Below are 18,155 nucleotides of genomic sequence, written 5' to 3'. Positions count from 1 at the left end.
AAATTAATCTGATGTAGCACACCCATTTGCAGTTGTGAGGGGCAGCAATAAAGCCAGAATGAAATATCCACAACATTCCTCATACTTCATAAATGCTTTGAGATGTCAAAATGAGTATTTGGCATGTTATAGCACACAAACAGGAGAGTATTTTGCCATATGGCTGTTATGTAAAACTTCATTATCTGTAGTGTTATTTGTCTACCTACAGACACTTTTTTTATGAAAGAATGTAATTTTTAAGGGTCGTCAACAGCTGGTGAAACAAGAAATGCTGTAGATTTTGGAACAACATAAGTAAAAACATTACACATTTATTTTTGTACCAAGGATGTGCTTACTCATAAGCTATTGACCTTACTTTTCCTCAGTTCCACACTTAATAAACCGTTGTTTCAGAATTCTCTCACAGTTGCATCTGCAGACTGTCTCAGTGAAATGATACTGAGTAAACTCCACTGTATTTTGGCAAAAGAAGCAAATATTAACACAGCAACAAGAGAAAAGTAGGTTTTACTCAAAATTCACAACTCATGACACTTCTATGAAAGTTGCAAATGGTTAACAAGCCAGTCGAAAAAATCATTGCTAGTGTTGCATTTTTAGTAGAATTCTTTTTAGACACTAACCAAAGCAGAGGTGAAGAGATATTTTTGTATGATCACCACGCAAGTGGTGAGTGTGGAGGGTCTCCACTTAATATTGGCAAAAAATATGAGTGTAGGCTTTAGTTCAGAACAGTACTTCCACTCCTGCATGCGGCGTTACCTCTACAGTGCCTACCTGCAACCCCCACCAATACTGCTCTCCCCATGTGTACCCTGCCAGTCGCACATCTACTGGCCATAGTATTCTGTGTGCGCTGTATGAGTTTCCACCACTGTATTAGCTTGTGCAAGTAGATGATCCACAACCACTTTTTACTTCAGTTATCACTTTTTTGATGACTTTGTCATTTATTTTAAATGGAAAATTTATGTTTAGTCCTATGCTAAGAATGTTAAAGAGAATGCTGTGTCTGTTAAGTTGACCACTCTAGTGGCAAATTTATGATTATTTATGTGGTAAGCTGGAACTGCACTGTGGCTGTTGCTTGCCATTGGGATCCTATTTAGTTTCTCTCATTGCCTATGACGGATAATTTCTAGCTGCCAGTACACACAGTTGAACACTAATTTTGAAACATTATTAAAAACAACACTCGTATCTATAAAATAGAGCAGGTATAAAAACCAGTTTGGCAATAGCAAGATATTCAACCCAATCCGTTCAATTCTGTGTACAGCTATTGAGATTTACATATGTAACCTGCAAGTCACCTTAATGGTACATGGAGGATGGCACTTTGGGTGCCATCGACATTCCCCATATGAGGTCTTATTTCTCTTATTTTAACAGTATCATCAATTTGGGGGGTGTAACAGAGGATGTACTTTGTTGTCGGCTCTACTTAAAACAAACGTTTTTGGAATTTTCATGGTGAATATCTCCATAATGAAGAAATTGCTTTCTCTTCAGTGGATTTTTTTCTATATCTCTTCTATGAATAGAACCTTGTTGGATCCCTGACCAATGGGCAGTACTCAGAGGCAGTTGCATAGAGGTATTGTAACCTTCTTGTTTTCAGGATTATATTTTTCTTAGGAATCTTGCAGGGAATCTCATTATGTCATCTGCCATTCCTACAATTAATTTTATGCAGTCATTCCATTTTACATAGATCCCAAACCATACATCTACAGTTGAGTAAGTGTAAGTTGATCCCTGACAGTTGCAGTAGGCTGGGCACAGCAGTTTCGGGTGCCTACCTGAACCAATCACATAACGTGATTCTGTAAACATCTCTATGGCAATGCCTCAGTGTTGTCATACCTCTGTAGATGGGCACTGTCATCACCTTGTTGTCACCTGCAGCCATTTGCGATTAGCAGTTGAAAGCTGGTAACAGTGCTACTAACTGTCAGGTACTTTCTTATGCCGACCGAACTATAAATCATCTTGTACACCTGGGTGTACTACCGGTGGTCTGTGTCTTCCCAGCACAATATTTTGATGTCGTAACTCAGCAACTTCATCGTGTGCCCGGTTTCTTGCGAAACACCTGATGTAGATGCTGAGTTATGACCCCCCCTTACTCCTGATTCTATAAGATTATAGTGAATCACCGGGAAAGTCTACGAAATTATTTTGAACTATAGATGTTTAATGATTGATACTATTTCTAGTACTTGCTCCTCAATCAAGTAATAAAAGAATAACAACATTCTTATATTAAATTTCTCTGCTGTGGTCACACAAATGGTATCATACTCAGTTTCAAGTACTTAGTAAGTTAGCAGTGGATGATCTGTTTAGAGAGAAAGAAAATGGGGATGGTAAAACATTAGAAAACTAGATTACAAACTATGAGTACAAGTTGGTTTGACTTTGTAATTTAGTTTCATAGTATTTTACCACTGTCTTTTTCATTTCTGATAGTGACTTGCTAGGAAGAACGAGCTAGTTATGATGCCATTTATGAGTCCCAAGGCTGAGAAATGCAATAAAAGGTGGTATGTGTAGCCTGTGCAAACAGTAAAGGTTCATTCTGTCTATTGTTGATCAGTATATTACATGTGTTTCTGTTAAAAGTCAAAGTACAACCCTTGTACCAAGTGTTGATGCACTTCATTTCTATCTGTGGTTTACTTAAACTTTCAGATGTTGCAATTTGTCTATATACAAAGGCACCATGTATGAAGTCTCGCATGATTTTCAGTGTTATTCACTAGACTATTGATATGCGTCATGAACAATAATAGCAAATATAACACTCCTTTGGGGCACACCCAAAACTACTTCTACATCTTATGGCTTCTCCCCATTAAGAATAATTTGCTGAGTTTTATCTTCTACAAAGTACTCAATAGAACTGCAAAGATAGTTCAATATTCCCTAAGTGTGTATTTTGTTCACTAGGCAACAGTGTGGGACTGTATTAAATGCCATTGATAAGGAAATTTACACTGCACCAACCTGGGTCCCACAACCTACTGCATGCTGAGTGACAAGGAGAACAGGTTGAAATTCAAAAGTTCACTGTTTGCAGACACCATGTTTATTCCTACAGTGGAAAGTGTAGGCCTCCAAAAAGATCATAATATGTGACATTAAAATGTGTTTCATGTTTTTCCGAAAGACTGATGTAAGCAGTATAGTTCTGTAGTATGTGTTTCTGATCATCAGCCATTCTTAAAAACAGTAACTTCCTGGCAGATTAAAATTCTGTGCTGGACCAGGGTTTTAACTCAGGACCTTTGCCTTTTTCAGGCAAGTGCTCTACTGACTGAGCTCCCTAAGCATCACTCATGCCCTCTCCTTAATTTTATTTCTACCAGTACCTCATGTATTACCTTCAAAACTTCACAGAAACTCTACTGCGAAACTTGCAAGACTGACTAAGTTGTGAAGTTACACAGGAGAGCTTTTGTGAAGTTTGGAGATAAGGTTCTGGTGGAAATGAAGTGGTGAGGATGGACTGCGAGTCATGCTTGGGTAACTCATTTGGTAAGGCACTTAACCATGAAAGGCAAAGGTCTCAATTTCAAGTCTCAGTCTAGCACACATTTTTAATCTGCCAGAAATTTTCAGGATTGATTTCTGCCATATTTCCAATCACTTGGAAAACTTCGTTATTCCAATAGCCTACAGTTAATTGCTGCTATAAGGAGATGAAGGTTCCTTGCATAATCTCTACACAACTATACAGGTATCTCATGAGATCCAGACACTTTTCCTGCATTGGTGATTTTTGTTGATTTCGTATTCTCTGATTACTTATCTTAACATATGTCATTTTGGCATTTCTGCAATGGTTGAAAGGAGTAAGTATAGTACAATCTTCTTCAGTGAAACAAGTTAAGAAGTCATTGAGTGGTTTGACCTTCTCTTAGTCAGGTTCTGTTTTGATGTCCCTATGATCATTGAGCAACTCTACAGTTGATGCACTGAATGACTTGATCAAAACACCTTAGGACGCTTTTTAGACTGACAAGCAGAATTTTATTTTCAGATTCAGTGTACATGGCTTTCACTGTTCTCTGTGTGTTTGGCTTTTGTTTATTAACAACGCTTTGGATTTATTTAAAGTAGCTGTTTTGCAGTACACATGGTTACTGGTGTAGATTAATTAAAAATAAAGAAACTAGTTTATTGTACATATTTTCATTCAGTAACGAGTTATGTAACCAATTTCTGGGTAAATTCAAGTTACAGGGATAGTATTTTATGAATACATGAGCGTGTTATAAGAGTTACACCTGGTGTTTATTTAAGAACACCCTCCATTGCAGCTGATCTCATGAAATTCACATTCAGTGAATTACATGGAATAATATTTCATGCAGCTTTCTGGTTGTCAGGTCATAGGTAAGTATCATAAGTCAAGATGGGACACAGGATGATAAAAATGGTCTCATTTCCTTGTGGTAGTGTCAGTCTCCTGAGCACAAATCAAGTAATGTTGCGAGGTTAAAGGGAGACGTACATAAGACTACAATATAAGGACGTGGACGGTGAAATATGGGGATTTGGATCAGCCAGGCAGTGTACACCGATAACTGAAATTGTTAAGGCGACTGCTCGTGATAAGCAGGAAATCCAAGTTCAAGTCCTGATCTATCACAAATTTTCACATGTCACTCGAGGGTTATACATCTATAACCATTGCAACTGATGACATGCAATTTGCATTCAGTGAATAATTTGGAGTAATTAATGTTTTAGGTAAAGTATAATTAGAATTAGCACTGTAATAGAGTAATGAAATGTCACTTCATTGTATAGTATGTAAATTAAATTAAATGTTCATCCTTGAAGTCTTTCCACATCCCAGAGATCACTCTGTGTGGGTTCCAAGGAACACAACAGATGTAATATGATGAAACTTTCTTTGTTTATGTGAGCTATTGAACCATAGCAGATCTTTCCCATATCTCACAACTTTGCCCAGCACATATGTATACAGGGCTGTTTTTCTGGGGGAACACTGGGGGATGCGTATCCCTAAAACTTTTTCGTCGACAAAGTAATTTTTTACAATGTTGAGAACTTGGAAGAGTGCCAAAGATTTATTTCACGGACGCAAATTTTTTATTTAATTTTTTGTGTTGGTAATTGCAAAACGAATGATACCAGTGCAGTTTTTGGTGGGAAAATTGATGTCATTGACTGTTTCAAGCATTTCGAAGCTGCGGCAATCGTTCTCGACAACTGAATCCCTGGCAGCCAGTTCGACCAGAATGTAGTGCCTTCGCCCGCTAATAGTGGGCGATGGTAGTACTAAACGGATTGCGTACACTCAAATTGCATGCTTCATTTGAGGTGATGTAAACTGAAGTGTTCGATACCACTTTCTCTTTTGTGTGTGTGTGTGTGTGTGTGTGTGTGTGTGTGTGTGTGTGTTTCTCGGTATCGCCTGCTTCATTTGAGCTGTAAAGTCAACTGAAGAGTCCGATACCTTTTTTTTTTTTTTTTTTTTTTTTTTTTAGTAGTTTGACATGTTGATGACGTCATGGCTAAAAGCAGACGGGTGGTATCCCATGCTTCAGTTATAACTGATTTTCGCTGCATTATATCCCATGTCAGAGTATCCTCAAACTTTTTTTTAGAAAAGAGTATCTAATGTATATCCCATAATAATCTTGAATTTGATACTCCACATTTTCATCCACAGATTAATGAATGGTACCTATTTCTTATCAGGATAGCTCAGCACTTTTCTTAACAATCTTTTAACACTAGCAGTTACAGCTGCTATAACAGCTGTAAGGTTACTGATTACAACTTGTTAACTGAATCAAAAAAGTTCAAATCTACTTGTCAGCAGAAGCTTTCTATGACCAATTTGATGTGGCAGTTAAAGGTAGCAAAACGAAACCCAAAGTTTTAAATTCTGCATTTAAAAAATTTTTCACACAGGAGAGTCATACTAGCATACCATCATTTGACCATCGCACGGAATCCCTGGCATAGAGATACAAATGAAAGAGTTGAAAATTAGTAAGTTGGCAGGTCTGGATGGAATCCCAGTTTCATTTTACAAAGAGTACACTACGGCATTGGCCCCTTACTTAGCTTGCATTTATCTCAAATAGCTGAACCAGTGCAAAGTCACAAGCAACAGGAAAAAAGCACAGGTGACTCATGTATAAGAAGAGTAAAAGAGTGGACCCACAAAATTACAGACCAATATCCTTAACATCAGTTTACTGCAAATTCTAGAACAATTCTGTGTTTGAATATTATAAATTTCCTTGAGACTGTAAAGCTTATGTCCACAAATGAGCACGATTTTAGAAGGCATCACTCATGTGAAACTCAGCTTGCCCTTTTCTCATATGATACACTGCAAGCTATGGATGAAGAACAGCAGGCAGATTCCATATTTCTGGATTTCCAAAAAGCATTTTACACACTGGGTATCCCACTGCAGACTGTCAATGAAGGTACAAGCATACGGGATAGGTTCCCAGATATGTGAGTGGCTCAAAGAAATCTTAAGTAATAGAACCCAGTGCATTGTCCTCAACAGCAAGTGTTCATCAAGGGTATTGTCAGGAGTGCCCCAGGGAAGTGTGATACGACCATTATTGTTTTCTACATAAATAAATAATCTGAATTAATAGAGGGAAACATTCCACATGGGAAAAATATACCTAAAAACAAAGATGATGTGACTTACCAAACGAAAGCGCTGGCACGTCGATAGACACACAAACAAACACAAACATACACACAAAATTCAAGCTTTCACAACAAACTGTTGCCTCATCAGGAAAGAGGGAAGGAGAGGGAAAGACGAAAGACAAAAGGATGTGGTGTATGTGCGGATGGATATGAGTGTGTGTGTGAGTGTGTACCTGTCCTTTTTTCCCCCTAAGGTAAGTCTTTCCGCTCGCGGGATTGGAATGACTCCAAAACCCACATCCTTTCGTCTTTCCCTCTCCTTCCCTCTTTCCTGATGAGGCAACAGTTTGTTGCGAAAGCTTGAATTTTGTGTGTATGTTTGTGTGTCTATCGACGTGCCAGCGCTTGCGTTTGGTAAGTCACACCATCTTTGTTTTTAGGTATAAATAAATAATCTGGCAGACAGGGTTGGCAGCAATCTGTGACTGTTTGCTTATGATGCTGCGATGTACGTGAAGGTGTCGAAGATGAGTGACTGTTTGGTACAAGATTACTTAGACAAAACTTCTAGTTGGTGTGATGAATGACAGCTGGCTCTAAATGTATGTTAATGTGGATGAGTAGGAAAAGCTAACCCGTAATGTTCGGTACAGTATTAGAAATGGAATGAGCATGTAAGGTTTGTGATAGGGTAGGGGAATAATCAACTTTGGTTTATTGGGAGAATTTTAGAAAAGAGTGGTTCATCTGTAAAGAGGACTGCTGCGACATATTCTCAAGTACCACTTGACAGTTTTGGAGCTGTCCCAGGTCAGATTAAAGGAAGACACTGAAGCAATTCAGAGGTGGACTGCTGTATTTGTTACCAGTAGGTTCAAACAACACGCAAGTATTATGGAGATGCTTCAGGAACTCAAATGAGAATCCCTGGAGGAAAGGTGATGCTCTTTTTGAGTAATACTACTGAGAAAATTTAGAGAGTATTTGAAGCTGACTGCAGAATGATCCTACTGCCACCAGCATAAATTTTATGTAAGGACCAGAAAGATAAGACATGAGAAATTAGGGTTCATATGGAGGTATATGGACAGTCGTTTTTCCCTTGCTTTATCTGAGAGTGGAGTGGGGAAATAAATGACTGGTAGTGGTACTGGGTACCATCTGCCATGCTCTATAGCTCTTTGACACAGGTGATGTATCAAGACATCTGATTATCATGTTTGATCCCCTTTTAATGCTTCCCTAAACCCAAATTATTTCACATTTAGAATTGGTAATAATCTTACTGAATATTATAGAGATATTTATGATAAGAAATAAGCCTCCAAAAAGACAGCTGGCCTATCCTGACAACATATATTCAAATGTTAATTTAACAGTATCATGAAAAGGAAAGTTGCTACTCACCATATAGCGGAGATGTTGAGTCGCAGATAGGCACAACATAAAGACTATCACAAATAAGCTTACACACACACACACACACACACACACACACACACACACACACACCTGCAGTCCCTGGCGGCAGCAGCAGCTGTGCATGATGGGAGTGGTGGCTAGGTGAGGGGGGGGGAGGGATAGTAGGGAAGGTGGGGGGGGGATAGTAGGGTAGGGGTGGGGGAGGACAGTGAAGTGCTACTGAGGAGCACACAGGGACGAGATGGAGAGAGGTTAGCACAGCTAGGTACAGTCGGGAGGTTAGACGGAGGGCAGGGGAGAGGTGGAGGGTGGGGGCAGGGGGTGGGTGGGGGGTAGCAGAAAAGGAGAGAAGTATAAAGACTGGGTGTGTTGATGGAATGAGGGCTGTGTAGTGCTGGAATGGAAACAGGGAAGGGGCTGGATGGCTGAGTATAATGACTACCAAAGGTTGAGGTCAGGAGGGTTACAAGAGCATATGATATATTGCAGGGAGAGTTCCCATCTGCACAATTCAGAAAAGCTGGTGTTGGTGGGAAGGATCCTTATGGCACAGGCTGTGAAGCAGCCATTGGAATGAAGGATGTCACATTGGGCAGTGTGCTCAGCATCAGGGTAGCCCACTTGTATCTTGGCCAGTTTGTCGGTGGCCATTCAATGCGAACAGACAGCTCGTTGCTTTTCATGCCCACATAGAATGCAGCACAGTGGTTGCAGCTTAGCTTGTAGATCACATAACTGGTTTCACAGGTAGCACTGCCTTTGATGGGTTAGAAAGACTGGAGTAGGTGGTGGTGGAAGGATGTCCCCCACATCTACCCTGCTATCCCTCCCCTTCCCCGTCCCAGCCTCCTCCTTACCCCCACCCAGTTGCCACTCCCATCATGCACTGCTGCAGCAGAGCAGTGAGTACCAAGTTTCCTTTTCATAATGTTGTTACATTCCATTCTGGATTTTCCAAATGTGAATTTAGATTTTTTCCGTAGCTGTCCCCAATCACTTCAGGAAAATGATGTTTTAAGCTTCTTTCTATTTTTGGTATCTACTCTTGATTTCTTATATTCCAGGTTACCATGATTCTCTCTCACAGCCTATTAGTATCGGTTTAGATTTTGCCTTCATCATACAAATGGCTGCAAAATTCCTGGCTGTTAGTAAGCCTTTCCAGTGTCTGCAACATATCACTCTATCACTGCTCTCTCTGACGAACATAATCAGTTTGTGTAAATGGAACAAAATAAAAGGAAATATTTGCAGAGGATGAGACTGCCATTGTTATAAATCCTGTGGCATGGGATGTAGGCCATACGCCTAACAGCCAACTTCCTCTGCAAGATACAGTAGTGACCAACCACAGCATTGTTATGGTATCACACATGCTATGTTAACTGTCCTGTCTACTGGAACTATGTACTGTGGACCTAACTCTTCAATAACTTTAAACAGAGCCACTCTTCAGAAAGGCTCTGTTATGTCTGTTAATGTGTTTACACTGTACCAAACAATGTTCATGCCTCTATGCAGTTATTGCAGTTCTACCATCACTCAATGTATTAATTTATTGTTATATCGACATGGTGGAGAGTGTTATCATTTTAGAGTGTGTCTATTCACTCACAGTCAAATGCCAGATTTTTGTTAAAAAGAATTTGGGCATTGTCATTTGCAGATAGGTTGCTTCAGTTGGTTTTATCTTTTCAAGGAGATTGGGCAGAGTAAATCCTAACTCTGATATCATTTTCTGTCGAGATAATTTCTCCTAAATTTTCTCATTCATCATATATTTTGTTAAGCATATTGGGAAATTTTTTGAATGGAGTTAGGCCAAACTGTTTTCAGTGCTACTTGCCTTATGTTTGCCTCATAAATTGCAAGTGCATCAAGAGCTCTGATTGTTATTATCCAGTAATTGAAACATTTATTGAGTTGTTCAAAAGTCACTACATATGATACGGTTATCAAAAGTTTCCTTTAGAATTGTGCTTGGGAATTCCAAATTGATAAGCACATTAACTAAATGGCAATGCTTCTTCTCTAGAATCTTGCATTCACTGTTCCTATCAGGAAACACGATATGCTGAACGTACTGTCATAGAAAGAAAGAAACGACATGAGGATGTTCTCCAAAGGCTGACAGAGAAGCAAGCACAATTAAAGCAGTTGGAGGAGGTGACCCAGCAAATTGATAAACAGCTGCAGGATGGTCAACTACAAAAGCATCAGGTAAACTTATTTAACTAGTATTGTAATAGAGATGAAACAGTTAGCATCTAACCTAGAATTTTAAATTAAACAAAGTGGTTCTAAAGGTTCATCCAGTTTCAAAAACTATATTAATTATGCATAAGGCTACAAACTTTATATTTTCATTTACAAAGGCATATCTTTTACATGTATGCATGTACAACCTTTTGATACTTTTTACAATTTTGTTTATGATCAAAGTGTTCATGTACCTTTCACAAATATTCAATGTATCCCCCTCCCCTCCCCCCAACTAGACTTACACCCATCCAGATGATAGACTCAATGCATACATTTGCAAGCGTGAAGCATGTCTCGAATTACTGCTGATTGGTTGATTGGTTTGGGGGAAAGGATTAAATAGCGAGGTCATCGGTCCCATCGGATAAGGAAGGATGGGGAAGGAAGTCAGCTGTGCCTTTTGAAAGGAACCATCATGACATTTACCTGAAGCGATTTAGGGAAATCATGTGATGGAGTGTTTCAAAAACACACACACACACACACACACACACACACACACACACACACACACACACACACACACCTCAAAGTCATATACCATTAGATCAAGTGACCTTGGAGGAGAATGTTGCAATGTAAGATCCATAAGTCCCTTATGGCCGATACATTGTTTAAGTAGCTCATTGTTAATAAATGCTCTTACATGCAGGTGCCTGTATGGTGGTGCTTTGAAATTTTCAGCATGTTCTCAGAAATGTGTAACAAACAAGCTTGTGAGATAGCTGCACCCTGGGGACCCCTAATGGCAACCACATGAACAGACAATTGTGTCAAGGTAAATCTTAATTTCTATGGATAAGGTATAATTTACCCCAGATTTCTGTTCTTGTTCGTGTACGAGATATTCGCCTGGGGAATTCAAGTAAATCATTTTGAAACACCCTGTATTTATTGCATCTCAATAAAAGCTAACAGTGTAAAATTACTTGTAACAGCAGTACAGACCTTATAACTACGGAACAATTGCTGCTGTGTAGTGTTATTTTCTCCCTTTACGTATTGTATATACTTCCCCAACTCATACAGAGCACCAAGTTACAAGAGATGTCATACTGTAACGATACATTCAGTTACATTGACAGGTATACACATTCCTTGTTTATTTTATTTGTTTCTATTATATGTATTGCAATGTAGACAAAGCTGTTTTGGGTACATTTTTTACTTCTATGCTTAGGTGGTCACTGACCTGTACTATAGCAACTTATTTCATTCTACAGAATCTGGAATTGTTGGTGCGACGGCAGAGGAAGGCCAAAATGTTTGGTGATGTCAAGGCTGGTAAACATCGCCTACTATATCGCACAGAACATGCTTTGGATGCAGAGACACAAAGGCAAAAATCTATAAATACAGATCTCATATCTGTTGTTGAATCACTGCTATCAGACTTTCCTGCTCTTCATTATGATCTCACCAAAGTACTTAATACACTTAGGTTACAGTCCTAACTTGTGCTGCAAGATCAAGCTTTGTGAACTTTTTTATAGGAAAGGACAGCATCACATTACATTAGGGCCATTAACTGCTAGTGATTAAAAATATTAGCAAAAAAACTTTATTTAGCTTTGCAAAATAATCAAATGTTTTCAGTTCTAAAAGATTCACACCATAATGAATGCCCAACTTTGCTTCAGATCTTCCACTTTATGACAAAATACTTCCTCTTCCCTGAAACAGGCAAGAAATGTAAGAGTATTAACAAGGCTGCATTAGTATCATAATGTATAATAGATAGAAAATGATAAAATAACGAGGATTGTTTCAAGCTTTATTGGGATACACGAGTAAATTCACAGTGAATCACTTTAACATCATATACAAAGGTCCCTTAAGACATTATAGATTTTCTACTCACCAACACGAAGAAGTGTAATGTTATTAAGCAATATATGAGTGCCCAAAGTTAAAACTTCACTTAAATTTGTACATCTTTGTTGATTCACATAGAAACCACCTGCTGATATAATTCTTGCAGCATCATCTATGAAATAAAATTAAAAAAAAAAAAAAAAAATCCTTTACCAAAATAAAACACAGAAGTACCAGTACTCATGTTACAAAACAATTGTTATTAGCTTTCTCTGTTAAAATACAATGTTTATTTAGAGCTGTAAATGATTAAGAACAGATCTTACATTAACAGTATGAAATTTTTTGTTGCCTTCACTATTAAGTTACTCTAACAATAATAACTGTGAAACACGTTATGCCTATTAACTATCTTCATAAAATTTACTCCTTAAGCTTAAAAAATTACGATGATATTCTTGAAAAATTCATAATTATCTGCTGAAGCAGTGACATAAAACCACAGTTGTAATAGACAATTGTTATATACAGTTCATGAAGTATCTTTTGACTATTAATTACACCAATTATATAAAAAACGGTTCCATTATCTTAAATCTTGTAAAAACAAAGTAGAAACTTTGGAATGAACAATGAACTGCGAATTGAGTGAAATAAGAACCATATTTTCTAATAGCCCAAAATTTCATTACTTTGTGCATTAATTTTTAACATGAGTGCTTCAGTAACCCTTTATCACAGTTGACAGTAGTATTTCTCCTGCTGGTTGTGAACTACTTCCTTTCTCTCTTCTCCACTTGTTCAAATATCATGACTGATTTGTTGTTGAGACTTTTCTTTCTTTTCCTATTTTTTCCCAATACTTGCATATTATTACCAATAATCATCACTACTCATCTCATATTAAGGTAGATTTAATATTTTCTTAACAGACTGATTATTATTAGAGAATATGCAAGATTGAAGTATGGTGAAGCAGCAGGAGGGTATGAGGTGCCCACAGAAATAATAAAAGCATTAGGACCATTAATGTTACAATGGCCATATAGAGTATTTAGAATAAAGTGGAACAGGAAAGAAATCTCAGAAGAGAGCCAAAGAGTCAATTTTCCCCATATTTAAGAAAGGCAATGAGAAGGAATGTAATAACTACAAAGATCACTCTTAATGTGCATGTAGCTTAGATCTTAATGAGATTTTTAGAAGAAAGAATGAAATGAAACTAGAAGGAAACAGAATATATTTTGAAGACAGTCAGATCAATGTCTGACCTAATCTTACATTAAGACATTTGGTGGATAAAAGATGGGAAACTGGAAAGGACAAGACAATGACATTTATTGATATTGAGAAAGCCAATGAGAGCATACCTCAACATTCAGGTTGCGAAACATAGATGATGAACAACTTAGTAAAGTAGATGTGCAAATGATAAAAGCTACAAAATTGTGCTAGAGATTGAAGACTGGTATAGGAGAAACAAAACTGTTCCCAGTTGAAACCATTCTACAGCGTGGAAGTGCGCTGTACCTCATATTATTCATCGTAGACATGGACTAAACTCAACAAAATATTAAACAGAAATCAGGAAGAGATGCAACAAAAGCCATGTTGTTTGCAGATGTCACAGTAATACAGGGTAAGAACAAATTCAAAGTACAAAGACAAGTATGTGTATGGAACCAAGAGAGAGAAAATTTGGGATAGGAGTAAGCACTGAGAAGAGAAAAACAATAGTGATGACAACCAAAAGTTTCAAGTACTTAAGAAGTGTGATGGCAGGATAGCAAATAAATTTGGGAAAATGCAACAGCGAACAACTTCTGCCGAACTGTAAGAGGTGTTCTGTGGATCAGAGATGTCCCAAAGGAATGTACAAAATTTCTAAATGGTAATTACACAGTCCAGTCACATTACTGTGATCACTGCCTATGTTCGACTTCATTGTGCTATAACTACTCACAAACAGCAGGTGGCAGAACTGGCAGTAGAGGGTATATAAAGCATGTTGGGGGGATGCACTAAACAGTGAGGTCTTTGTTATAATGTGGTAGCAGAATGATTTATCCAATGTCCAAAAGGGCTTTGGGGCTTTCTGAAATGGCTAAGTTTGCAAAATGTTCGTCTGCTGCTGTGGTTAAAGTATATCGTGCATAGTAAAATGGCGCTATCCAAAACTGATGCTGAGGCAACTGTGGTGCACCATGGGCCATTTCAAAGTGTGTAACAAGTGTGTGTGTGAACAAGAGCTGCAGAGATCTCTACGGGTGAATAGATTTCCAATTGTTGACCAACTGACAGCCCAGATGAACCAAGGGGCTACCAAAAATATCTTCCCAATGACTGTTCAGTGAACTTCGCTGTGTGCGGGCCTCTGCAGCAGGTGCCAGGTTCATGCATCTATCCATGGGGACCATGTTCACCACTACATGCAGTCTATTTTTCCTTGGCACAATGACTGTTTTTCTTTGTGACAATGGCATCTATCAGCACAACATTGCAACATGTCACACAGCTCGCAGTGTACGTGTGTGGTTCAAGGAGCACCTCAATGAATTTACCGTACTCTCCTGACCACCAAACACTCTGGATTTAAACCCAACTGAGAATCTGTGGGACTACCATGGATCCTTAACCAAGAAACTTAGCTCCACATGCCTGTTGGTATCTTCCAGAACCTCACTGATTCTCCTCCTTGCAGTGGTCCGTGCTGCAGAAGGGCTTATTCAGATTTTTTATAGGTCGTCACATTAATGTGACTGAACAGTGTATAAAGTCCATGAAACATTTCAAAGAGTCACTGCAGATAAATGTCCATGAGCAATGTAAGAAATGATACAGTATATGAAAGTCAAATTCTCAGAGTGATGTTCACAATGTTTATAAATGTTCTATGTGCCCACTCTTCGTCACACGGGACATGCCCAATTGGTAGTCCAATCCTGCCCTTACCCAACCCTGCATACATGCAGTGACCGTAAGAACAACTGCTGCAATGTGATGTCGCAAGTCTTCAAGGTTCTGTGGTAGATGCAGAAAATAAACACTGTCCTTGATATAACCCCACAAGAAAAAAATCCCAAGACGGTGGCTACTCGCGTAGTGCCAGGTCACTGGCTGCAACATGGCCTATCCTACGACATGGCTGCATGTCATTCACGCAATCTCATATGCAATTGTGGGAATGTGGATGGGTGCTTTCTTGCTGAAAGATGAAATGAGCCACAATTGCACCATGTTGAGATAGGTATTACTATTTACAGTACCCTCAGCAAAGATGAAGGGTCCATAGACTGCCTTGTTGGTCTCAGCACAGAACAATCAACTGAATATCCCTCACATGGCACCTGTCTGTTCTGACATTCCCTGTTAGCCTGAACATTCTGCATTGAACAAATACACTCCTGGAAATGGAAAAAAGAACACATTGACACCGGTGTGTCAGACCCACCATACTTGCTCCGGACACTGTGAGAGGGCTGTACAAGCAATGATCACACACACGACACAGCGGACACACCAGGAACCGCGGTGTTGGCCGTCGAATGGCGCTAGCTGCGCAGCATTTGTGCACCGCCGCCGTCAGTGTCAGCCAGTTTGCCGTGGCATACGGAGCTCCATCGCAGTCTTTAACACTGGTAGCATGCCGCGACAGCGTGGACGTGAACCGTATGTGCAGTTGACGGACTTTGAGCGAGGGCGTATAGTGGGCATGCAGGAGGCCGGGTGGACGTACCGCCGAATTGCTCAACACGTGGGGCGTGAGGTCTCCACAGTACATCGATGTTGTCGCCAGTGGTCGGCGGAAGGTGCACGTGCCCGTCGACCTGGGACCGGACCGCAGCGACGCACGGATGCACGCCAAGACCGTAGGATCCTACGCAGTGCCGCAGGGGACCGCACCGCCACTTCCCAGCAAATTAGGGACACTGTCGCTCCTGGGGTATCGGCGAGGACCATTCGCAACCGTCTCCATGAAGCTGGGCTACGGTCCCGCACACCGTTAGGCCGTCTTCCGCTCACGCCCCAACATCGTGCAGCCCGCCTCCAGTGGTGTTGCGACAGGCGTGAATGGAGGGACGAATGGAGACGTGTCGTCTTCAGCGATGAGAGTCGCTTCTGCCTTGGTGCCAATGATGGTCGTATGCGTGTTTGGCGCCGTGCAGGTGAGCACCACAATCAGGACTGCATACGACCGAGGCACACAGGGCCAACACCCGGCATCATGGTGTGGGGAGCGATCTCCTACACTGGCCGTACACCACTGGTGATCGTCGAGGGGACACTGAATAGTGCACGGTACATCCAAACCGTCATCGAACCCATCGTTCTACCATTCCTAGACCGGCAAGGGAACTTGCTGTTCCAACAGGACAATGCACGTCCGCATGTATCCCGTGCCACCCAACGTGCTCTAGAAGGTGTAAGTCAACTACCCTGGCCAGCAAGATCTCCGGATCTGTCCCCCATTGAGCATGTTTGGGACTGGATGAAGCGTCGTCTCACGCGGTCTGCACGTCCAGCATGAACGCTGGTCCAACTGAGGCGCCAGGTGGAAATGGCATGGCAAGCCGTTCCACAGGACTACATCCAGCATCTCTACGATCGTCTCCATGGGAGAATAACAGCCTGCATTGCTGCGAAAGGTGGATATACACTGTACTAGTGCTGACATTGTGCATGCTCTGTTGCCTGTGTCTATGTGCCTGTGGTTCTGTCAGTGTGATCATGTGATGTATCTGACCCCAGGAATGTGTCAATAAAGTTTCCCCTTCCTGGGACAATGAATTCACGGTGTTCTTATTTCAATTTCCAGGAGTGTATAATCATAAAATTTCTTGTAGCACTTCACAATGCTGTTGAAAACTGGTGGTGTCTTGCAAAACTCACCCCAGAAAACTGTTTGCACACTTACTATTGATTGGCAACTGTATTATTTTTTATGTTATACTTAGCCATTTATCTATACTAATTTTAAAAAAAATGTTTCATGGACTTCATAATTACCTTGTTTTTTCAAACTATTATGAACCTGAATATGCACCTCATACATGGACAACAAGAGAAAGGAAAGGGAGCGGAATGGCAGTGGCAGCGATGAAATTTTCATGAAGTATAAGGGCAGTACAAAAAGATTAAAACCAGAAATGAAGAGGTCAGAAAATGGGTGGGAAATAAAGTTGAAGTGGCGAGGCTACATGATGAAAATGCGAGACAGCAAAGTTGGGAGGGCGAGGGAAAGGGGGGGATTACTAAAAGGTTTCCAGAAGAGACCATGAGGAAGACCCAGAAAGAGCTAGATACAGTGAGGGCATCCACAGAGAAGAGGGGAAGAAAACCACAAGATGAACTTAACAATGGAGAGAAGTGGTGGAGAGAGAGATAATGATGGAGATTCTTGTTCACAATCTGACCCAGGAAGAAGTAGGACTAGGACATGATATAATGCTAAAAACGAATTGTGTGTCATTTTTAATTACACTTCATTTATTGTCTCCTTTCAGATAAATGGGCAAATGCCGTATGAAGACTTAACAATTTGATTTTTCCCCTAATGTCTAAACTCTTTAATCTTACTATACAACTAGCTAATTACCTGATAATACCGAGTTATGTATTTCTCTTTCACCTTATCTTCACTAGTAGGGTTGAAATGCCATTTAATAGGAATGGCACCCAACTTTCAGTGACCATGATGGATTTTGGGTGTAACCCTAATGTAAGTCAATTTTAATTGCTTTCATTCTGTTTCATTTGGTCCTTGATATTGTCCCCTCCATTTCTCCAATTCTGAATAAAAATAATCACCAATAGTGACCAAACAAATCTTATATAATCAGTCTGTGAATAACAGGACTCAAGAGAAGTGAAATCTAAATAGGGTAAATCAAGGATTTAAGGTTGAAAGATGGTACATAAAGCCTGCAGTTTTCAGAAGGAGAAAAAAAAAAGTGTACTGAATTATGTTAATGAAATAATAGTTTATTCTG

The 18,155-nt window shown here is 39.8% G+C and overlaps 2 protein-coding genes across 3 annotated transcripts in view; one reads left to right on the top strand and one right to left on the bottom strand.

Moving 5' to 3' along the window:
* LOC126457654 (coiled-coil domain-containing protein 40) overlaps nucleotides 1–11,804 on the top strand; it is a 392,411-nt gene extending 380,607 nt beyond the window's left edge. Inside the window, exons 13-14 of the mRNA XM_050094144.1 lie at nucleotides 10,150–10,308; nucleotides 11,574–11,804. Of these exons, the coding sequence (XP_049950101.1) occupies nucleotides 10,150–10,308; nucleotides 11,574–11,804 (390 nt within the window). The remainder of the gene's footprint in view (nucleotides 1–10,149; nucleotides 10,309–11,573) is intronic.
* An 84-nt stretch (nucleotides 11,805–11,888) lies between these two features.
* The window catches only part of LOC126457656 (tyrosine--tRNA ligase, mitochondrial), a 122,355-nt gene continuing 116,088 nt past the window's right edge, over nucleotides 11,889–18,155 (bottom strand). For both annotated transcript variants that reach the window (XM_050094147.1, XM_050094146.1), the window contains 2 exons: nucleotides 12,212–12,337; nucleotides 11,889–12,024 (listed from right to left, as the gene is read on the bottom strand). In XM_050094147.1, coding sequence (XP_049950104.1) covers nucleotides 11,987–12,024; nucleotides 12,212–12,337 — 164 coding nt within the window. In that variant the 3' untranslated portion in view covers nucleotides 11,889–11,986. The remainder of the gene's footprint in view (nucleotides 12,025–12,211; nucleotides 12,338–18,155) is intronic.

Source organism: Schistocerca serialis, chromosome 2 (assembly GCF_023864345.2).
Source record: "Schistocerca serialis cubense isolate TAMUIC-IGC-003099 chromosome 2, iqSchSeri2.2, whole genome shotgun sequence".
Lineage (NCBI taxonomy): Eukaryota > Metazoa > Arthropoda > Insecta > Orthoptera > Acrididae > Schistocerca > Schistocerca serialis.
The sequence above is the reverse complement of the archived record's forward strand: the minus strand, read 5'-3'. Positions and strand labels throughout refer to the sequence as shown.